Source organism: Nesoenas mayeri, assembly GCF_963082525.1.
Source record: "Nesoenas mayeri genome assembly, chromosome: 6".
NCBI lineage: Eukaryota > Metazoa > Chordata > Aves > Columbiformes > Columbidae > Nesoenas > Nesoenas mayeri.
Genome location: NC_137545.1, coordinates 38,515,232 through 38,539,730, shown reverse-complemented (window position 1 = coordinate 38,539,730; position 24,499 = coordinate 38,515,232). Strand labels below are relative to the sequence as shown.

General features: G+C 41.2%; 1 protein-coding gene across 1 annotated transcript in view; it reads left to right on the top strand.

Annotated features, from left to right (window-relative positions):
- Positions 1-24,499, top strand: part of LOC308041979 (von Willebrand factor D and EGF domain-containing protein-like) — a gene marked incomplete at its 3' end in the record, with an annotated part of 254,731 nt that overhangs the window by 82,210 nt on the left and 148,022 nt on the right. The window contains exons 11-14 of the mRNA XM_080346976.1: positions 974-1,917; positions 16,963-17,099; positions 18,138-18,299; positions 23,392-23,496. Coding sequence (XP_080203102.1) covers positions 974-1,917; positions 16,963-17,099; positions 18,138-18,299; positions 23,392-23,496 — 1,348 coding nt within the window. The remainder of the gene's footprint in view (positions 1-973; positions 1,918-16,962; positions 17,100-18,137; positions 18,300-23,391; positions 23,497-24,499) is intronic.

Sequence of the window (24,499 nt, the reverse complement as noted above, 5' to 3'; positions counted from 1 at the left end):
CAACAGAATCCAGTGGCTGGCTCCCTAATGTTGACAAATGCTTTCGCTTTCCTGAAATCTCCATATTCGGTCTGCAAGAGAAAATTAATTCCAAAATAATTTATATTTTTAGTAATATTTCAAATTTGTCTGGAAATAAAGTGCTGCAAACTACTGGGACAAGAAGCATATATTTTTCTATGAAGCTCCAGGATTCCTCTTGTGCTGCACAAATAAGATCAAGAAGAGCTCTTGTGCTCATAAAATTTCCAAAGAAACTTTAACCATGGATATTTATTCAAACTGATCTATCTAGAAGTTCTTCCATCATTAAAGCTGGACTAAATTACAAAGAGAAAATAAAATCACCTTACCTTATGTGATAGCCTAGCCCTATGATCAATAGAAAACTGCTTTGTGTCCAAAGAAAAAATCAAAGAAAGCTTCTTTAGAAGACAGGAATGAAATGAAATAAAATATGCATAAAAAATGTTAAAGGAAAAGGCATTTAAAAGTAAAGTTGCAATGATCCAGGTCTTAGAGGAAACACCTATTAAGGAGACCACAAGAAAATAGATAAAGATGATTTTAATAACAAAGCATTTGAAACAAATCACTGTCATTCTTCAAGCCTGAGTCACACCAACGCCAAATCCAGGGCCTTATTTCATGTGCAATATGCAAAGGGTAACCTGCACCTCAGAGAACGTTCTGCAAAGAGAAGTCAAGCAGTCAGGCAACACTCCAGCTAAGCATTTAAGCATCTGTTACTAAAATGTCCCAATATAGTGCTAAAATATGTACAGGACAACTCAAGAAGGACAGTGCAAAGCGACCCAAGAAAAGAGAGATTAAACTTGAGCATTTTCTTACATACTTTGGTGCACTGGGAATATATACATTCCTCAGTCTCAGGGCAAGAAAGTTTACTTGGTATTGTAGACTAATTTGCTGGAAGTTTCCTTCCTTTAATCTCTCTCTATTTTTAAATCAGATTACCTCCAGGGAAGAGTTTATTTGACAAGACTCCAGCACCTTCTGAGAGGAAGCAAAGGAAAAATTACTGCAGATGTCAGAAGGAAAGCAATAGGGCCATGCCCATGATAAACATGCTGAACGCCTTCCAGACTCCTTCCCCTCAACCTTCTGGTTGCCATTACGATCAGGTGGATTACATCTCCGCAATACCGTATCTAGATGTTACCTCAGAGTTTGTCGCTCAGACAGAACCAGAGTCAACTTTGCGCAAAGATGGGAAGCTGTCGCCCAAGGCTTTTCATCAGAGATATCTGCCTAAACCAGTCCAAAAGCGAGGCAGCCCCGCGGACCCATTAAAACCCTTTGTGCACCATATTTCCATGGAAAAGAACAGTTCCACCGGCTCCACCAAACCAACACAAGACCTACGGAGAGATAGAAGGCAAGGAGACTATTACGACTACTCATCCCTTCACCCATCTCACGGCCCAAACCAGAAGGACTCAGAGAGCTTTGCGTATTTTTTCCCGGAGGATTACTTTGAAGGAATTCGGGTTAAACTCCCACTGGCATGGCCCACTCCCAACGGTCTAACCGCCGCCAAAGCTCGGGAGATCTGCCACCAAATTCTTGCAAATTCCACCATTGGCTTAGTGTGTAAAGGTCTCCTTGGAAAACAGGTGGATGAGGTGATTGATATCTGCCTTTTAGATCTGCAGCTCAAGGATGACGTGGCCCAGGTGAGGGCACTGACAGCCCTTTTGGAAAATGAATGTGAAAGCAAAGTGCTAGGAAACAGAAACAAAGTGTTTCAGGTAGGAAACCATCCATCTGCTACCCAGGAGGAAATCTTCACCGTCCTCAGATGTCCTGCTTTCTGCAACGGGAATGGACAATGTACGGAACTGGGCTGCCAGTGCTTTGAAGACCACAGTTCCTACGATTGTAGCATTGCCAAAAGTAAGTAAAAAATTCTGTTTGTTCCTACCCTACCCGTCTTTCCGTGGTATCAGAGTTATTAGGTAGAACATCTGCACAGAGTTGTTTGCTCTTCAAACAGTGCTACCACCAAGATATTTGATGAATTAGTAATCAGTTTTTGACCTTGAAGAGCCGATCAAAATATCTGGTTGGCTGGTCCTTCACTTTTTCGCCTCAGTAACTTTTTAAAAATGGATTTTACAAGCCCCTTAGCAAATTGGTTTTGCAGAAGTGATTTTCTTTACATCTGATCTATCACCAGCATGCTGACAAGCAAGCTTCTGACAAAAAAAAAGAGGGTCCTGCTCACCTTGTGGTCAATATTCATGTTAACACTGTATAGATACATTTTTTTTTCCTGATCAACAGAGAATGAAATTTGAAAATTAATTTGAAACACTGTACTAGTAACAAAAAAAAATTAAAAGTGACAAAATGAACAGGTACATTGTCAAAGCCACAAAATAGCTACAGGACATATTTGAACCTGCAGACCTGATTCTGCAAATATTTATGGATTCCATTTACACATCAGACTACCCCACTAGATTTGTTTCTTCTTTACAGTTCAGGCCCTCAGTGGATAAAATGCAAGTCCAATGTGAGTACTGACAGTGCTTGAAACTAAGCACATGCATAAATGTTAGCATTAATTTCAAAGAGTAAGCCCTGTCTCAGCAAACCACATCAGCTTATGCTTAAAGTTACAAAAAGGTACTTAAGGCTCAGCCGTACAGTTAAGTTCCTGCAGCTTAAGAAGTAACAGTATTTCAGCTAAGCTGAAATGACAAGGAATGCTCTCTTAACCCACCCCAAATGTGGGGGGGAAGCCTTTTTCTGTGATGCTTAGGACATTTTTCTGTCTTTAGGACAGGTAAAGCTCACATCTAGGGTCAGTTGTCACAGCTTAGCTGAGACATCTGAATCTCCATCCAGCCCCAGCAGCTCAGCGGCACATCTGATACCCCAACGCATTTACTACCCAGGATGGGATTACCCATGTGCTTTGTGATAAATGTGTCTTCAGTGCGCTGATTTAGAAAGTGCTAAAATATATCCTGACACTTGTTTTTCGTTAATGGCAGGCTAAAATTTGTGGGATCATTTCCTAAATTTAGAGGAATTCATACTCTTTCACACAGAGGACAACTGACACCAGTGACTGAAAGGCAAGATGAGCAATTTTGCAGTAATCGTCCAATATACAATCCACTATTTAACTTAATAACCCTGCAATATGGTCAGGTTATGAGGGTTGCTTAGGCCAGATTTTTAAATTTTATTTTACTTTGCTATGCCTGAAATCGCTCAGATTAGGGGAAAATACCTTCAGTATGACCTTTCAAGTAAAAGCGAATGGCACCTTGTCTTTTTGCTGCGACATCAAATATAAACAAGGACAATGTACAGAGCACAGACCAAAATTGCACAGGGAGGCGAGAAGTGGAAAAGAAACGTTACCTCAGCTGGGGGAACACACTGTAAACCATAACTGCTCCCCGACCCAACCGCTTCGTCCACCTCTCACTGCCTTTGCTTTACTTTTCTCCAGTTGAGAAAAACATGGTGGTTGGGTCTTTGCTTCCAGCCACTTTTCTTTTGGGAGTCTGGTTTATTATTATTTATTTATCAAATTATTTCTTCTTTATTAGATATGTTTTAGCAGGAGCATCCTTGTGCTCAGCCTGGTCCCTGGGGAACACGCACGTTGTGTTGGACCCACACAAGAGCCACACCATTGCAATTAGGAAAGCATAAATTCCCCTTAATGTTTATACTGCTTCGTTTGCTGGGGGTGAGTTCGTTAGTGCCGTGACAAAATTAACATTGACAGCTTCAGCAGTTTTCCTACCACAAGGCAGAAGGCCCTTTTCCAAAATGCCCATGCAGTTTTGCCAACATTTCAATGATAATATTTGATTTAAAAAGTGAATAGCCTTTGCTCTCCCTTGTCACACTGTATACAACCCACATTACCTTAACTACAGCTAAGAACTTGTGGTTTTCTTAAAAACTAATACCTGTAAAATATATTCTGTGACTGTTATTGTGCCCTTGTGGCTGGGAAGGCCAATGGCACCTGGGGTGGGTTAGAAGGGGGGTGGTCAGTAGGGCAGAGAGGTTCTCCTGCCCCTCTGCTCTGCCCTGGTGAGACCACATCTGGAATATTGTGTCCAGTTGTGGCCTCTCAGTTCCAGCAGGACAGGGAACTGCTGGAGAGAGTCCAGCGCAGCAAAGATGCTGAAGGGAGTGGAGCATCTCCCGTGTGAGGAAAGGCTGAGGGAGCTGGGGCTCTGGAGCTGGACAAGAGGAGATTGAGGGATGACCTCATTCATGTTTACAAATATATAAAGGGTGAGTGTCAGGAGGATGGAGCCAGGCTCTTCTCGGTGGTAACCAATGATAGGACAAGGGCCAGTGGGTTCAAACTGGAACACAAAAGGTTCCACTTAAATTTGAGAAGAAACTTCTCAGTGAGGGTGACAGAGCCTGGCCCAGGCTGCCCAGGGAGGTTGTGGAGTCTCCTTCTCTGCAGACATTCCAACCTGCCTGGACACCTTCCTGTGTAACCTCATCTGGTTGTTCCTGCTCCATGGGGGGATTGGACTAGATGAGCTTTCCAGGTCCCTTCCAATCCCTGACATTCTGGGATTCTGTGAAATGTTAAGTGCCAATATTATTTTTTATCAAAGAAAACCTACGGAACACATAGATAATTACTACTTGAGGAGAAGAATGCTTTCTAGCTAAGTAAAGCAAGCTCAGAAGAGAAAGCATTAAATAAAACTGTAGTAGAAATTGCTGTTTTGAGCCACCAGTGTATCTTTTTCTCTTGAGGAAAAGGCAGTGGCACAGCTCCCTGAAGTGCAGGATATGCCTTCCCAAGGGTTCACCTTGCCTGGGGAACATTTACCATTAATTTTCCTTTGTTCCACCACCCTAGTGAGATTATATGAAATTATATGTGGCCCTCTCATCAACAGCTGTCCATTCCCAGAGGCATAAGGCAACAGTCCTCCACGGCATATTCCACGCCATGAACATACACTTGGAACTTGGATGTTTGTACAGAAAAAGAAAAAAAGAAAATCAAAATGTCACAACAGACTGTGATTAAGGCTGGTGGAATTAACTTTAATCACTAAAATCTTCTCTGCAAAATATAGATCTATTTTTTCTGTTTGTAATCTGTCTACCAGCTTGTATGGAGTAAAACTCTGCCCATGCAGCACAGTTCACAGGGATAAACTCCTCAGCCCATGGAAACCTCTGAGCTGCTTTGTGCATGACAATTAGAATCTTAAAGTGGAAATCCCATTTTCCCAAATATCCTTGTAGACAATAAAACTACTTAGCAATCCATTGTGTGTCCCACAACCTAAAGAAATATTTATTCAAAATATTTTACGATGTTCTTCATTACGATGAAAAACAGCAGATGTTTAAGCAAATATAACTTTAAAAGAATTGCCCCCCAGACTAGTTTAAAAAAAAAAAAAGTTAACATTTTTGAGAGTCTGTTTGTTAAAGAAGGGCTCCTCTTTAATATAAAAATCTGAGGTTTGCTTGGCTGGATTTCATTTGATTTGTTGTTTTTCTCCCCCAAAATGAACACACTAAAAATAAAGAGGATCCATTTCCTGACTGAATTTACCCAAGACATCACAGTATTCACAAAAGAGAACAACAGCGATCAGGAGAATTGCAAATGCCTTCTGTAACATGGGTTCCAGAAATGCAAAACAATTCAGAAAACATACCTTTGAATCCATAAATTGCTGTTGCAATGCTGACTCTTCCCAAAGCACGTTGCCAGAGGAGCCCTCAGCTTCACACGACGGGCCAGCAGGGGCAGGATGAATTTCCCTCACTGTCAGTGATGATGGTTTGAAGATTGTCACATCAGTCCCTTTAAAGCGAAGGGCTTCCTTTAGTTTGGGGAACATAACATTGAAAATTAATTCATTTCAGTGGATATTCACCCTTGGAGAAGCATTTGAAATGGTATTATGTCCTTACAGGAGGGTCAGTAATTTCATCTGTATCATTTGGTTTTAATTCTTGATACCAGAGATAAAAGTGTGCTTGATAAAGTAAGAATGTTGGTACTCATTGCTCCTCCCTTTCCAACTAACTCTAGACTGGTGAAACACCAGTATGTGCTGGGAGAGCGATAATTCCGGCAGATGCGAGTAGGACCTGGCCATGGGGTTACTCCATCCCTTGTGCTACTGGTTTGGAGAAAATGGGAGCGAGAAGCATTTAAAATTCAATCAATTGGGGAAAAAAAAATATTCCAGAACAATTAAAACAAACCCAAGGTGAGAAACAGCACACTTAATTTGCACAGCCTTCTTCTTTGTCTTTGGCATAACTGTAGAGAAGCTATGGGAAGACTTTGTAAAAGAGGTTGGATTCAGCATTAACCATGGAGAGGGAAAAGTCCCGCCACATTCTAGAGTGAATCAATGGGATCAACTGCAATGAGCTCCATGTATTACAGATGGTTTATAAGTTCAGTTATGAGTGGTCTCAAATATTCTTTCTCTGTACACCAAAACACAGAAACTGTGTATCTATAAAAGTACCTGATCTCGTAAACACAATATAAAGCAGATCTACACATCTAGCCAGAGGTCAGATCATCTACAAAGAGAAATAAAATCTTAGCTGTAGCATGCCAATCATTCTGGCATTATAATACTTAATTTGGTACAGGCAAACAAGAGAAGTAATAGTGTGAGCTTCTCCTTCAGCTCTTATTGAAATTCGAGTTTTATTCACAACTTTTTATAAAGATATTTGCTTGGTTTTACATTTCATAGGCAGAGACAGCACATGACGTACCAGGTATTTGCGGAGATAAGTACCACAGTATCACACAATAATGATGCACTTCTTAAAGGGCAGTTCAAAAGGCTGGAAGTCCTTAGAACTGAAGTCCTGTTGACGTCACTAAAGCCAGGATTTCACACCAGAAAAAGCTGTTAGAGGTGAAGAATTAAGACCAATCTCAGACATAAAGCCGTATGTTCCAACGGGGACAGCTTGAGCCCCAAAGCGCAGCTCCAGCATCCTGACCCGGGCAGCAGGTGGGATCAGGCTTCAGGATTCTGCACTTGTAAGCAGAGGTTCTGCAGGCAGGGAAGAAAAGCAGAATAAATTAATAACTGAATTAGGTTTCTGCAAGACATAAAAAACTGCCTCTTTTTCTTTTAAAAAGACAGAAGCAGCAGCAGGATGCATGTTGATTTTGGAAATGCTAACTCTTACATGGCGTTGTCAGGAAAAAGTTGTTTTCCAGGAGAAATTACATGAGTAATGAAGAAAAAGGCAACTCCTTTTGCTGGCCATATATTTTCCCATTAGTTCCAAAACAAATCTCCCTCTAATTTTCTCAGGCTGGAATTATATACATGAATTAAAACTCCCCCAAGATCAAGGAGGCCATCAACATAATTCAAATATCTTTTCCAAGGTCACCCAATCTCAGCCACGCTGCCAACACATCATAACGCATTCTGCCACTGCTTTTGACCAGCACACACACACAAAAAGATGGTTGTGCAGTATTTTTAGGGATCAGAATACCACTCATAACGTATTTGGAATAAATTTAAATGAAAACATTTAGAAAGAGAGAAGATGCAAAGTGCTTGCAGAGACTTACTCCTCTGCTCTGACTCCAACAGGAGCCGTCCAGGTGGCCAGAGTTATAATTATCCTCACATGAAAACCGCAATTTGGAGTTGAAAGGCACCTCTGAAATTTGGCAATGCTCCAGAAACTTAGACTTTCTTAATGTTGCTTAACATTTCACAAAACCCCCCCAACACCTGTATAAGGTGCTTAAAATGTCATTACCACCTGTAATTAAATGCAGAATCCAATTACAGCAGATAGCAAATCAGGTTGGTGCTTACTGTTTGTATATATTGACCATGTTGCTTATAAAAAAAGAAATCAGGACTGGTAAAGCACACAAAGAGGGATGTAATATGGAGATTGTATGAAGCTCTGAAGAGCAATTACAAGATAAAAGGTAATGAGGAATAATAAGGACAAATTAGTTTCAGTGAAGTAATAACACTTCAAGTTTAAATGTCTATTTGGAAAGTTCTGGGGGAAAAAAATAGCCAGCAAAGAAATCCAAGAGAGCAAAAATGATGGTAAGAAGGTGAGAAGTTAACGCTTACCTAACACGCTTACGGACGTACCATTTTCATATCAATAAATCTCAGTAGCGCTGTTCAGAAGTTCTGTGAACCCAAGTGCATTTTCAGAGCTGTGAATCACAACCATGCAGGTCCCTCAGACCCATCTGCAATGGCAGGTACATGAGTTACACCCTGGGTTTTTAGAATGATCATAAAGACCTTTCTGAATTTATCATACTGCACTGGGCTGGGTCTTGCTCATGTGCTTTCATTACATAATCATTATATTGAGTTACAGTACGGGGTCAGCATGTACAGTTCCTCAGGTGGGGTCTTCCAAACGAAGACATCTCTCCCCTATGGAAGAATAAGCTCAGAACTTTAATTAGGCCAGTCATACAAGTTGAAGATTAAATTTGTATTATAGAAATCCCACTGTTTATATAATTAAGCTTTATGTTTAAGTATAATTCCTGTTTTCAAGGCCAAAACATGAAGAAGACATGAAGAAAAGATTTAAATTGCTTCAAGATGCTCAGGTGAAAAGAGACAGAGTATTTCATTCAGTTCTCTGTGTCAAACATCTGCTATGGAGATTTTGCATGGGAACATATTGATTTTGTAATAAATAAGATTCTCCCACTTCTATCAGTTCAATGGTCTTTAAATTCCAGATCATGGTGCCATAATGATTATTTAAGGGCTTTTAGTCTGTCAAGTAAATGGATATTTTTGGCACAAGCGATATGTGCTTTGTTGACGTTGACACATCACAACAGCGCAGATGGAGTTGTTGGGGTGTATTGGGTCAACACACATAAATTAGACTATATAAGTAAAAATGCAAACTAGACTTTTCAAAGAAAAACCAGTTAAATCCTTAAATCACCAGGATATCTACAAAGAAACACTCTGCTCACTGTACATAAAGGTGGGAGCCTCTGTCTCCGTGACCAGCCTGTGGCATGGGGGAGAATGATGTTTTACATCACCATAAAGGGCCTCAGAACCAGAATTACCTGAAATCATGGGATTTCTGTCTGATCCTCTCTCCAGGAATCGATCAGGTTTCAAAAATGGTTTAGATTGTGAAAGAAGGAAAAAACACAACAAAGGTTTTGGCTAATACGGGAAAACACTTCATACGGTAGTGAGGATGCAATACACTTTAACAATTAATTTCATCAATTTTTCAAAATTGGCCTTCAAAAGAAGAGTCAATCATGCTTGTGAGAATAGCAAACACCATACTTACTAAACCTAAAGTTTTCTGGCCAAAACAGAGTGCTATTTCTGTTAAAAAATTAAATGCAATTATTCTTTTAAAAGCTTCTTTTTCTTTTAAAATAGTAAGTCATTTGGCTTAACTCTCCTCTTCATTACAATAATACTACTGACTTTGGTGGTTATAGTATTACATTATCAAGAAAAAATAAGGTCTCTTTACAAATGTTCTTCTTCCTTTTTTCTCAAATGAATGATTGCCTTTTCCATCCCACAATGCTGAGTTTTCTTATCCAGCCAACTGAGGGAGGTTTAAAGATTTCCTACATCTATACCTCCCACATTACCCCAAATATGTGCTTGTTCACTTGTCAACTGATGGACAGTAAGAGAAGCAGTGTTTTTATATTATAGTTTAGAAGAGAACTCAACTATGCCTATCAAATACACTTTTCTTCAGTAATAATTTCCATAAAGCAGGGAACACTTCATGCAAATCTCTGTATACTGTTGCGACCTAAAACACACATTAATATGCTGCTTCCATTCCACTGCGTTCTTTACATAAGGATTAAAGATATTACGAATATATTCTTATTTCCTTCAAGCTGACATTGAAGAAGTGAAGGAATTTTCACTAAGCTATCAATACTTTGTAAAAGAGGTTCTATGTAACTTGAAAATTAAAATCTTCATTTTGGGAGCCATTATCTCCTCTTTATATATTTTTTTTTCCTCAGCTTACTAGATAATATTGGAAAATAGATAAAGAATAAATATGAGAATACATATTAAGCAATTCAAGATATTATTGGTTTCAGTTACTCAGCTTTTTCCTAGTTCAACCTATTTATAATTTAATGCTGAATGAAAATAGATTTAAAAAAATTAAACATTTATTTACAAAATACATTGTTTCTTTCTCCCAGATATCTTTCTGGTCCTCATCAAAGCAAGCTAAGAATCCCAATAATAATGGCATCTGATATGAATAAAATTTTTCTACAGTTCCTACAGATCAGAGCCATAAAAATTTACACCAACATATTATTTTCAGTCTAAAAACAAAGGTAGTATTAGTGGTCATAATTGAAAAGGGTGTAATGAGTAGGCATAATAATGAGTAAATATCAAGGCTTTGAGATTTCTCAACCAAACATTATTTTTTGAACACAGGAGTTACGTGCTTTTGAAAATATCACTCCCGTGCTAGTAGAACAAAGGAACACCCCCAACCACAAAATATTAGTAACAAATACAAAATTTACACAAGAAACATAGCTAAAAATCAAAAGAAAATAGAATTGTGAACCTAACCTAACCTCCCATTGATGTATCCTGACTGACACCTACGTACTCTGGTTTACATTGACCGAGACAGACTTCTCCCAGCCACACAAAACCTATTTGTGGGTGATTCTCAGCGACTGACAAGCTCCATGCTGGTTTTTGAAGATCTTCTTTTCACCACAGTTTTTAGTTTACTTTTGGATGGCGCGGATGAGATAAACACGCATCTGAAAAGCCAAACATCAATACCAGCCTTAATCTACTGTTTTAAGCTCCCAGGTCTTGCCATTCCAAGGCTGGGCCTGGCTGAGCGCGAAGGGCTATTACAGAGTCGATAGAAACCGGGTTTTAAAAGGATATCAAATCCTCGTGATAAGGGACATGGAAGGTTGCGTGCTCGGTGATCCATACCATTCCCTGCAAATCAGATCAGGGAGATTAGTCTTTTCTGCTGATTAGTTTATTTGCTTCAATGCAAAGCAGCGAAAGCAGTTCAGGAAAATGTGTAGCTAAACAAAACCACTCTGTAAAGCGTATAGAATTAAATACTGGAAAAGTTTACAAAATTATAGGTTTGATTTAAACTGACCAAAGCCATAGACTCCAGGTGCATGCCTGTAACTTCTTTACATCATGCTGTTTGCAGGCACCACGGGAAATTTCAGCCTTAAATCTGGTTAAATTCAAAACAAAACAAAAAGGCCTGAACAAACAACCTTCTCCAAATACACACTCACATACATGATAAATAAGAAATTCATGACAGTTTATGAGCTACAGAATTAAAATGTGCTGAACATTAAAAGGTCTGATTTAAACTGACCAGAGCTAAAAATTCAGAGCAAACTTTTAACACCTCTGTATCATGGTTTTGTGTTGTGTAAAGAGCCCACAATCTACCAGTACAGAATGTTCAGCCAATTGTGAATAAGAACCCAAGCGCAATAATCATATCTTATTCTGTAATAGCTGTAATGATGAGAAAATCGCTAGGAACACCCAAGTGGATACTAGTGTGGACATAAGGACCATGATGACACCCACAAGGTCACTCGTACCCAGATCCCTTTGGGTGGCATCACTGTGGTCATCGGTGGGGAGCCACAAGATACTGCCAGGGGTTCTAACATGAAGTGTTTCAAGGGACTGAAAGGTCCTGATGTGACAGTAAGTGCCATGAATGCGCAACCAGGTCTTATATTTTACCACCTGCCAAGGCCATCTAGAAAAGAGGCAATACTTCACAGTTAACAGCACACTCCCTTTCTGTTGCTGAAGTAAGTTGCTAGCAAGCCTTTTAAAAATAGAAGGAACAAATAGACATAAAATGTCACAGTGAGATTTCTAAAGCAAAAATAATTTGCCATATTGTTGCAGCACGTGGACGCTTTCAGTGTGAAACTGAGCCAGTCCATTTCTCACATGCAGTACTTGCAAAATGCCCTTCCCGTCCTCTCCTGGGGCTTATTTCTGCAAACCATCCTGTGTACCAGAGTCGCTCAAAGCTGGAAAACAGACTTTCTCCCTGTCAGCTAAAGATCACAGGTCTATAGTTCAGTACTACGATAAACTGTGGTTCTTTGAGAAGTGGTTTTGGATGCAGGGACAAGCACAGCCTTCATCTAGAAGTCAGCGATGTGCAGAAGCATGCAAACAGCATATAGCTGCTCATGTTTTTAGTTAGGGAGGATTTTCAAATGAGCTTTGGGTTACTGATACCATGAGTTCCAGAATAACGCATTCAGTAATTGTGCATATGACCGCTGTAATTACATACAAAAGAAAGAAATACAGTACTTGTGCATTTATTTGAATGGAGGCAGATTCCAACTTGCTGTGTCCAAGCTGTGAGATAATGTAGCCGCATCCTGCTGCGGTCCAGAACCATCACAGCCACAACTGGCTGCCCACAGCCAGGCCAGCAAGCTCTGGCACAGCACCTCGCTCAGCCAGGTACATCATTTCCAGGTCAGGGCAACTGGAAAATACGCAACATTTTCTTTTGTACTTCAGCAAAGCTGTGACCATGCGCTTATGATTTGTTTCTTAATCTGCTTTTCACAACTCAGGTTGCTTTTATAACACCCTGATCAAAAAACAAAAAAGAGCAGTCCATTTCCTTCTTGTTATTTGAACAAAATCCTTGCCAGTTTGAATTTCAGCTTTGCTGCTCCAGCCCACAGTTGCATGTGTAGCTTTCAAACACTGCAAAAGAATGTTTATTTGTGCTAGGACATTTTCTAATCAAAAGTGGAAGCCCAACATGAACCACATATATCCATCAGTAAGACTTCAATAAGTGTAATTTTGCAAGATTCTTGATTTTTTGTCAACTGTCTCCATTTTACTCCTACAACTGTGCATATTTATTATTTGAAAAATACACTACAGCAAATATATATAAAAACAGTCAGGTATTTATGCAGGGTTTTTTTAAAGTCTATTATGTAGCCCGTGCTCCTTGTCAGGTTCGAGTCACGTAAATACTTAGAGAAAGAAACCACACTGTCAGCACCGCCAGCAGCTCTGAAATTACTATTCTTTCCTGCAAATTCCTACTAGGGGTAAAGCAGAGGAACCGGGACAGTCCCTGTCTCTCAAGGGAGCCACAACACAAGCACTGCAAACCAAACAGGACAGATCCCTTATTCCCATCTAATTGCCCAAGGTCTGGAGGGCTCTTAGTACCTATGTACACATAGCTCCTTAAATCCTCCTCCATAATGTGACTGCTCCCTGACACCCACCCAAGCCCCAGGTGCTGCCCTGAGCTTCAGGTTTTTATCTACCAGTAAAACCCAAAGAACATTCTTGGCTCGTAGGTCATACAGAGAAAAGAAAAGAGGATGAACTGTTCTGCGTTTTGTTATACTTTGGCATTCACACTCCTAAATGTACATTATTAATGTGCAAACCGATTGTTTTTCCCATGCTCGTTCCATGCTCTTCCTGATTTCCCGCAGATTTCTCTCCTGCCTCTTTAACTTGCCCCTCCACAGACACCAGACATCCATCCCAGGTCTCCATGACCTCCGTTTCTCTGGATATCTGCACTTTTGCCCTTAATCTCACCTTTATGATATTTCCCACCTCTTCCCTTTGCTCCTGTCTTTCTCCCCTCCAGTCTTCTGCTGAACCACTCACAGCTCTTTTGTTAAAGGTTTTTCAGGCTCTCCAATATTTCCTTCTCACCTCTCCGCCTCTCTGGCCCTTGAGCATATTCTGTGTACAGTTTTATGAACTACCCATCCACTAACACGCGGACCGACGAACAGCCAAAACTCAATTGTGTTTCCCCAGCAAGAGCAGGAGCTCCATGGCTGAGTGCCCAGATACCAACTGTCATGAGATTTTTCCAAAGCTAAAATCATTGAGATTTCACCTTCCACGTTTGGTTGAAACCGGCTAACGTATACCAAAACTAGAAGGCAAAGACAGGCAGAAAAACACATTATAAACAAATGTTCTTATGCCCATTAAATGTGTTATCTCATTTATAAAACAGCTAGTTAAAAATAATGACCATTTTCAAAAGGAGCATTACTGAGGCTTAAGGGCTGAACTCCAGTATCCATTTGTTTAAAAATGAGTCATTATAATTACTATCATTTTCTATCACACTTTCTTTTCTTCTTTGCCTGTCCTTCCAATATCCCCTGCAAAAGGGCCTGGTAAAATCTGCATGGGGACTCCACCACCTCCTCAGTAGCAAATGTCAAGTGGCCAGAAATAAACTAATAGAGCATTAAATTCAAGATGGTCTCCCAGACAACCGTGCTGTGTATTCCTCCCTTAGAGCATCCCAGCTGAGCCAGGCAGTGGGTGACATGGCTGGCTGAGCCCACTCGAGCAACAGCTCAGTTCCCTCCTTCTTCCCCACCTTCGTCAAACTACCAAAAACAACAAGGTGCATTTTTCCGCCACATACCTTTCACTCATTTCACCAGAAAACAAATCTCATTTTCATCCCAATTAACCCATAACATGGCACCTCTTGAGAGAAGACATCCGAAGCATATATGGGAACATATTTCACAGAATCACAGAATTTCAGGGGTTGGAAGGGACCTCAAAAGCTCATCCAGTGCAATCCCCCCATGGAGCAGGAACACCCAGATGAGGTTACACAGGAAGGTGTCCAGGCGGGTTGGAATGTCTGCAGAGTAGGAGACTCCACAACCTCCCTGGGCAGCCTGTTCCAGGCTCTGACACCCTCACGGAGAAGAAGTTTCTTCTCAAATTTAAGTGGAACCTTTTGTGTTCCAGTTTGTACCCACTACCTCTTGTCCTACCATTGGTTGTCACTGAGAACAGCCTGGCTCCATCCTCCTGACACTCATCCTTTATATATGAGGTCACCCCTCAGTCTCCTCCAAGCTAAAGAGCCCCAGCTCCCTCAGCCTTTCCTCATCTTCCAGATTTAGATGCATTTAAAGATGCTATACAAAACTGTGTACAAAGTGGTGCGAGAGGAATAAATATGAACTGCCATGCTGATATAGCGAGGCATTTCACAAAGCTTTGGCCCTGGATAATCTTGCCCTGGCCCTGACACAATGACATCATGTAGTGTCAGGATGCTCATGAAGATGTAAGAAACCCTCGGAGAAGGATGTGGGGCTCATGGACAAGAAACCAACCTGAGAGTCCCTTCCTGGGAGAGGAACGTCTGCAGGAGCACACTCCTGTGCCTCACTCCTTCCCAGCCTGGGAGGTTTTACATCACCCACAGAAGCCTGAGAATCTGCAACAATAACGAAAATGTTAATGCAATCCCAGCTACCTCAGTACTAGTGAGGCTAACTGTTAAAATCTCATGAAAAACATAATGAAGCTTTTTTTTCTAATTTTTAGGCACTAGCCACAGAAGAAGGCAATTTATCAAAACCATTCACTACATCTGACTAACAGTTTTGTACATTACAGGAATCCACAACTAGCTGATGAATGCTGATAAGCTGTAAACTGTTTCTCTTCTTGTAAATATTGCAAACTGTCCAACGGTGCTGCTGATACTGCTGCAATAAAATCAATTAAAAAAATAAAACAAACCAAACAACAAAAAGAAAAGCTAAAAGCACTTCAGAAGTATAGAAAAATTCTTTCCATTGTTTTTTACATTTATGTTGCTTTCTTTCCTCTCTCTGGAACAATGAGAGCCACACAGCTATGTTGTTATGGGCTGCAGTCTGGTGGGGTCACAGTATTTAAACCACATTCATCTCAGTTACAGCTTAAATGGCACAGCCCTAAAAGGACAGCAAGGTACTGGGGAAGGTTGTCAACTCAGCTCAGGGTGTTTTGCCCTTCAAATCAGAACTGAACCCTTGTACCATTAAAATATTAGGTGACATGAAGCTTCTGTTTTATATAAGCTACGGCTCAGAGAAAACTGATGGGCAACGTGGCTTTGCCAGAGCAGCGGTGATGGGGCAGGGGAGAGGCAAAGCTGAGCAGCATGTAACAGGGCAAACAGTTTGAATTACACTGCTGGTGCAAATATCTGCCCAATTGTATTTTTTTCTAAAGTAAAGGTGTGAATTCTAACATCCAATGAACTCCCATTTTGACCCTGTAAAAATAACCACAATGTGAAAGCAACAAGCAATTTTAAACAGTGAAAACCTGAAGTACAACAAAACACAAATGAGCCTTTACCTGAGAATCATAAAACACTTTAAAAGCAGTAATGGGTGAAATTCAACCTTGTAAGGGGGGCAGCACAGGCTGTACATCACTTAATACCTACTTAAATCCTCAAAATAGGATTTAAGTGAAACTTAGCTGGTGCATGACATTGGTGCTGACACTGTGCAGAGCTGAGTGCCACCCATGAATGACTTAACCCTCACAAACAAGAATTCCTTTGAGGATCATTAATTTTACTGCATCCATAGCTTTTGAAAAAATAAAAGGAGGACTGCTTTTTGCACTGCTGTTTCACATTACGAGGAGCCTGGTGGCACGGTCATCTTCTGTGGGATGACACCCTGTCCCCTCAGCTGAGCTCCCATCCTCTTACCTGGGTCAGCAGAAGTGTGACCACTGAAGACCTGTTATCACAAAGATGCAGCTTCAGTTAATTGATTCCATGGGCTGTATAACGCTCACTGATATATCTTGCAGTAGCGGGTGCACAGGGCAACTATTCAGTGGAGGTTTGCTGCTTTCCCACTTTGACAACTCCTGCTCTTCTTTTCCAGAGAAATTCACAGGGGAGCAAGGAAGACCCCAAGGAAAAGAATTAAACCAAAACAACCAGGATCAACGACAACAAAATCTCTGATTTACCAGAACAGAACAGCGTGTGAGTGCTACTCTCTAAAGTTTTGTATCTATCTCCCCCTTTCAGGGCAAGCTTTGGAAATCACAGGCTTAGAGAACGGGGGTCTCTGCGACATCCGTGACTCTGACTGCACCAGGATCCGGGTGTTTGGCTTTGGCTTCAAAGAGTCGCCCAACCTGCACTGCCAAGTCACCAGGTTAATCGTAAGCAACTTCCTAGGGGATTGTAAAGTATTGATGATACTGTCAAACGCTGACATGTTTCTACCAAAGCCTCTTCAGTGCCAAGTACCATCATGTCTCATTGCCACAGCGGGTGCAAACACCTTTGAATCCCATTGCCAACACATCTGCTGTGAGCAAGGGGAGCTGAAGAGGTTCAGCCCTTTCCAGGACTTGTTCCTTGGAAATGAACAGCTATGTGCTCATGCTCATGCTCTCTGTGGGCTTTTGTTTAACCCTTGTTCGGTTCAGCTGCATTGTAGTCTGCTGAAGCCTGAAATCACAATATTAGTTGTCATTTTGTGCATCTGGAATTGGCACGCTTCATTGTTTTCCTAAACACATTTGATTGCTAAGTTTTGTGGTTAAATATAAGGTTTCCTTAACATAGTTATAGAGTCTCTTATTTTAATTTTCTTAGTCATAGTTCAATACCAAGCCAGAAGTTTTAATGCCTATTAAACCCATCTCTTCTGCTGACACTGTAATTTTATTACACACCACTATACATGGGCAATGCTAGGACTGAATTGTTTGGTGTAACAGCATACTCAGATATGAAGGGTTTGATTCATCTCATAAATCCACCCCATAAAAGACATTCAGCCTGATTCCAGTGCTAACGAGGAATTCAGCTAACAAGGTAGAGCTGATATTTGCCTGCCATGTCCGCTTAGGGCTTGGTAGGCTCTTGACAAGCAGCGATGTCTCGTGCAGCTCATTTAGATAAAGAGAAGACACCATCCTCAAGGCACAAAGTTGCTCCACCACATCACCCAGTCTCACCACAGCTCCTCATCCCAAGTGCAGGCTACAGCACTTCCTAAATCAATAGTTCATTGCATGCTCAGATGAGCCTGACTTGCTTTTTGCTGTGGCTTCAGTAACAGCCTCATTTCTTCTAAATAAACCATCTGGAAACGCCTTATATTATTAATTAGAAACATAACCATATGTTGACAACTGGAATTTCTTTATATGAGCCTTCAGTTTCTGCACTCTCCTTCTGTTTTACTGTAGCATCTCAACGGCGAGTGGTTATCAAGAGAACAAGAAACCACAAAAGCAGATTTTCTCAGCTCTGAGGCTGCTGAATGCCGGATTCCCCTCCCGAACATCACAGAGACAGAGGCTGTGCACTTTGTGGCGGGTGATGAGCCGATCGCAAGATGGCAAGTGAAAGTAGGAATTTCTTATGTTTCTAAGAAATGCTTTAGAAGGAGAAAATCACTTGTCACGGTAAATTAAAATGCAAAGCACAATTTGCTTCCCTTCAGAAATGAAAATGCCTGTAGAAATACTCACATTAATGTCACATAGGGGAAAGAAAACCCACACCAACCAAAACAATATGAGTTAAAATCAGGTGTCTTTGCAAGCAACCTGAAACTGCAAATTATAATCACATCTCCAGGTAATCACCCAAGATTGATGCAGTTGTACTAATCAATTGTTAATCATTAGTATCTCATTTCTGGAAACTCCAGCTCAAACCCCTGATTAGGCAGCAAGAAGAAGGCTGCCCACTGAGGCCCTGGCTGCAGGTGAGGGCTGGCATGGCCTGAGCAGAGATGTCATGGTCATGGTCACAAACGACTGCAGTAAGAAGCGTGGGCAGTACCTGTTCATGTCAGGTTCTCTGCTGCCGTTTTAGCCCCTTTTCTTCACAAACTGATACCTACTTTCTAAATATTTCCAGGAAATAAGTGCCTTACTGACCCTGTGCCTGCTACCCTTGGCCTTGCTCTCAGCCTGGATGGTTATTTTCTGCAGATTTGTTGGGGTTTTTTTTTAAGACTGAGATCATTGAAAGTCTCCATAGCTGAAAAAAATATATTGCCACGGTTGAAAGATTGCAGATGTGCTTTGAAAACTGCAGCATGTAAAAATGAAAAGCATAAAACACTTACTTCACCGTGGTGTTACTGCTTGTCCTGCACCCCACAGCTCCCCATGCCCCAGACCGGGGACTTGTGCTGCCAGGTGGCTCAGGGGAAACAGAAAGATATTTGGCAGTGGGCATTTTCTATCCTTTAATTTATTTTAAATAAATAGGGATTTGTGTTTTAAGAGAGTGGTGTAAGATCCCTGTGGGAGCAGAGCTTGACCATCGGCTGCTGGGGTGGACCTTGAGTCTTCACACAGAATTGCAGAATCGACTGGGTTGGAAAAGACCTCAGAGATCATCAAGTCCAACCCTTGGTCCAACTCCAGTCCATTGACTAGATCATGGCACTAAGTGCCATGGCCAATCTCAGTTTAAAAACCTCCAGGGACAGTGAATCCACCCCCTTCCTGGGCAGCCATTCCAATGCCTGACCACTCTATCTGCAAAGAATTGCTTTCTAGTATCCAGCCTAAATTTCCCCTGGCAGAGTTGAAGCCCATGGCCCCTTGTCCTATTGCTGACTGCCTGGGAGAAGAGACCAATCCCCACCTGGCTACAACTGCCCTTCAGGTAGTTCTAGAGAGTGCTGAGCTCAGCTCTAAGCCTCCTCTTCTCCAGACTAAACAAGCCCAGCTCCCTCAGCCCCATAGGGCTTGTGCTCAAGTCCCTTCCCCAGTCTTGTTGCTCTTCTCTGGACCCGCTCCAGCACTTCAATGTCTTTCCTGAACTGAGGGGCCCAGAACTGAACACAGTACTCCAGGTGTGGCCTCACCAATGCAGAGTACAGGGGAAGGATCACTGCCCTTGTCCAGCTGACCACGCTGGTTTGGATACAGGAGAAAGAGCCATGAGAGTGGGCAGCCCCTCAGCTGAACCAGGACAGCAGTTCCTCTGCTTGGGGCTCCAAAATTTCCCTAAGGAGCTACCGAAATCTGCCAGCTGTGAGATGAAATGCTGCCTCATGCTGGCAGGATCCGAGACGGAGAAACCCTTGAGTTTCCTGGCCCAAGAGGACAGAAAACATTTCTGCACGTGCGCAGGGCCGTGTCTCCAGTGCAACTAGAATAACTTCCTGGCAGCTCAGCTGTATTACAATGCAGCTCGCTTTCAACTGCTGCCTTTCAGCCCTGAGGAGGTCTGTACATTTTTTGTGACTTTTCCCCCTCAAAGCACATAGAGAACGTCTCTTTCCTTGCTCTTAAGTTCAAGAAAACCTCCGCACCTGTAAGCCTTCTGCCCTTTCCCTCTCCTTCAAACCCTGCAGAAAAACCAGGCTGAGGGCTGCATGGAGAATGCACAATTAAATCATCTTGAGTCTGCATAGCAATCCTAGTTCACCTGTGGATCTTTTTGCTGACCGAATTGGGAAGGCAGAGCTCAGCGCTCAGTTTCAAAGGCAGCTGGCCTTACCCCGTGGCACAGAGAACAAAACAACGGAGCTTTTCAAGATAAAAAAAATGATTTGAAATGAATTCCGCACGCGGTCAAAAAACTGTGCTCCCGAAAATTCCTGATAAAATTTCCTGCAACACTGATCTTCTGGGTTATGTTCATAGCTACTTTTTTTAAAGTAGGTAAAAGATTCTTTTTCATAACCAAACATAAAAACAATTCTTTCTGGAAATATCACTGTTCAATATTTTCAGAATCTCTCCCCCCTCCCAAATCAAAATTCAGAGGAATCAGCAAAGATTCACGTACACTTTTTTCACTACCAGCGCTGGGGGAACGGGGGCTGGACAAGCTCTTCACTGTGCTCTTTCATTTTATCTGCTCTTGTATTCATGTTTCTGATTTTGCTCATTCTTTCCATGACATGCTGCTGAACATAGATAAGAAAAGTACATGGGGCTACACCAGAGCATTTGGTATAATTAGTTTAGATATCAAAATACAAACTCCTACTTGGGCGGCAGATGACTTGGGCTGTCCACACGGATGCCTGGGTGACGAGCTGCAAGAGCTTGGCAGGAATTTATCTAATTTGGGAAGCAGGTCTCTTGCTTATCCTCAATTCGTTATCGTTGCCTGTTATTTGCCAAAAGCAGAGCACAAAAATAAAACACTTGTTAAAAGTCGGCGAGGCAGAAACCAGATTTGAATTCAGCAAGCTCTTACATCTTTCATTTTTCATTTACAAACATTCATACAAGTCGAATTGTACGTAGATTATGAGGATACAAATAGCCAAGATTGTTTCATGACGAAAGAAATACTTCAGGCACAACTGAGAGATTTCCTCATTGTCCTGACTGCTCATCCCAAAGCGGCTCTTTCTTTTCAGATGACACGTATGTTCACGCAATCAGGACACAATTCCAAGCATTGGCTTTTAATGGCCAACCAAATTTGAAGAGAGGTTTGCCCAGTTTAGGTCTCATTGAAGTATTTGTTCTGCATCACTAAGGTGACTAATGGAAAAGCAATTAAAATAGCTGTAAAACAACTCAATTCTAAAAAGACACTACAATGGATGTTTATAATAGAATGCAGAAAAAAATCCAAATTAAAAAAAAAAATCAAATTGGCAGGAGTTACATTTCATTCACAATGCTTACTTCAGATGGAACAATTAGTTCCATTTTATAGCTTTTTATATTTTTCCCTGTCTACCCATTTCTTCACCCACTATTAGTGCATCAGTATTGAGACAACATTGGACTCTCTGGTATAAGACTGAAGTGAAATGTAAATTGCATTAGGAATAATATATTCTTAATGGAAATCTTGCTGCCAATAAGCACTGTCTTTCAGTGAAGAGCAGGTCTCCAGGGGGTTGGCTGTTATTTTTTTTCTCCTCTGAAACTGCAGCATAAGTTCTTTCCTTCTTTTAAAAGAGTTTTTACCTTTAGTATAACATACGATAGTCCAATATCTCAATGGCATATGATGCCCAAGAAAAAATATTGTTTTCCTTAAAGCTATATCAATTAATTTTACCGGACCAATGAATTAAAGTAAATTTTACTCTTTGTACTTCCAGTTATCTTTGTTCAATTTAATGCATATTCATTCTCTGAACTGAAAGGAGGTTGTGGCATGGAGGGTGTTGGTCTCTTCTCCCAAGTAACAAGTGATAGGACGAGAGCTAATGGCCTCAAATTGCGCCAGGGAAGGTTTAGATTGGATATCAGGATAAATTTCTGCATAGAAAGGGTTGTGAAGGCCTAGAACAGGCTGCCCAGGGCAGTGGTGGAGTCACCATCCCTGGAGGCGTTTAAAAGATGTGTGGATGAGGTTCTTAGGGACGTGATTTAGTGACAGAGTTAGGTGATGGTTGGACTCGATTTTAAGAGTCTCTTCCAACCAAAATGATGATTCCATAAATAGTTTACTAATTGATCAAAAAACTTTATACTCTTGACCTTGTAGAAGTCCCTTGTGAGGGGCTGAGGATGTTTCAGCTTCAGGGTCACTGGAGAGATGGAAGAGGACTTGGGGGCTGGTCTTATAGCAAGAGGACAAAGGGGTACCTGGCCAAGCTGAAGCAAAAGCTTTGTTAGGTCTGCTGAAGAGCAGCTTTAGTCTAACTCTGAGAAGCAGAAACCCATAAATTACCTGAGAGAAAGGGCTTTGCTCTGGTGTTCATCAGCGCTTCCAGCAGCAGTTTGCATTGGGGCTGCTCTTTAACGTTCACGTCTCAAGAGGTGTCACAACTCCTTCTCAGAAGCGAACCCTTTCCACACTAGTCTGATGTCTTTTCATTTTTATCATAGAAAAATTAACACATAAACTCGCTTAACCTTTTCTTATTATGTAAGCATTCACATGTGAAAAATGCCATGCTAACATAAGGCTTTCTAAATTACCTACATGTACAGGGATCTGTGAGCTGGGACAGGTGACTGTTCTTCTGATGTACCTTCCTATGGAAACGGGACTGTTGCCACCTGGTATTATCCACTCTAGTACTATTTTTAAGGTCAATTTAAAGTCACCTAAATAATATGCATTCTTTTTTTTGTTGTTTTTTGTTTGTTTGTTTGTTTGTTTTTACCCCAAGGAGTTTACTTACTGATTTGCCATCAGTAAAAAGTGATCCCGAATTTCATCTAAAAATCTTTTAATTTCACAACTCCTTGAAAGACACCCTGCAGTACTTGGGAACCTATGCAGTTTCCACAAGGGTATTGAAAAAAACCCCTAGCAGTAATCAGGGAAACTGAATGCCAGCTGAGCCAAAAGATCTTTTGGTTATTAATGAATAGTTTCCAGTTTGGAGCATTAAGCAATTTGTTAGCTTGCAGCAGAGCCATTCACAAGTGGTTTAATTTATCTTGCTGGCAAGCATGCAGTTCAAAGGGGCAACAGTATATGCTCCAAAACGAGCAGACAGTCTCCATATGGAAGATTATTACTTATAAGGATGATTTTTCTATCATTTAGATCACTAACGATGGCTTCCAGTACAGCAACTCCAGAGTGCTGACCCTCTACGATGCAGTCTGCCAGGCTTGCCAATTCCATCCAACCGAACTTTGTAAATTAAAGGTAATTTAAAGAGCATAAAGGTTTAATATGGATCGTTCATCTCTTCCTTAGCCCTCTTCCTCCCTTTGATGTACTGTATGTAATAACTGCTTTAGAAGAGGAAAATCTATTCCACAGGTCAGCTGCACAGCCCAGTACTTCTCCCTCTTTCGCAATCTCCTGGCTGTGATGTTTTATTTTTTCCATATTTACCTAGGGTATGAATACCTGATAGAACATGCTTTATGATGCACCTTTCTCAGGCAGACACTACCAGAAAGACCACGGTTGACAATATTTATACGTTGAAGCTGTTAATGAAAGTAAATAAGGCGGAGGAGTCTCCCCAAAAAGCAGCTTCACTTCACTTTTGCAGTGTCTCCCCCAGGAAGCTATTTCACCTCTCCCAGCCTGTCTGGGAGGGCACTGAAACTGTAAGGTATATCATTTCTATATCCATTTTCCGCCTTAGCAAGAGGTATGTAAGATGCTCGCTGTATAGTTTTTGTCATGTGAAAACACACTTGAGAGAACATAAACCATTCCTGCTTACACTAAACCCTGCTCAGTACAAACACAGAGTGCTCGAATAGTTTCAAAACTGTAATCAAGAGTCTAGTGCTGCGTTTTAAACTGCCAAAGTACCTGGAGAGCACTATCACCCTGTTTTCCTGGGGACTTATTGGTGTAACATCTCCCATCCCCTAAAAAAAAGAGCCTCCCTGCTCTTAGTTTCTAAAGAGCTGAGTTAAACGACTTGTCTGTTTTTCAGTGGGACTTTAAAATAAACTTTGGGAGGGTATTGGGTGGCATAGTCGAATGTGCTGATACTGTTCTCTTACCCTGGGGCAAGGATGAATGAATAGGAGTCGACCAGTCTGCCTTTTTATAAAGCGAAGATTAATCAGGTATATCTTAACTCATTTGCCCCACTGTTATTAACACTAATGGGAAAATACAATTTTCAAACTTCCACTGATTGCAAGAACGTATCAGTTATAAAAATAAAATGAAAGTTCACATT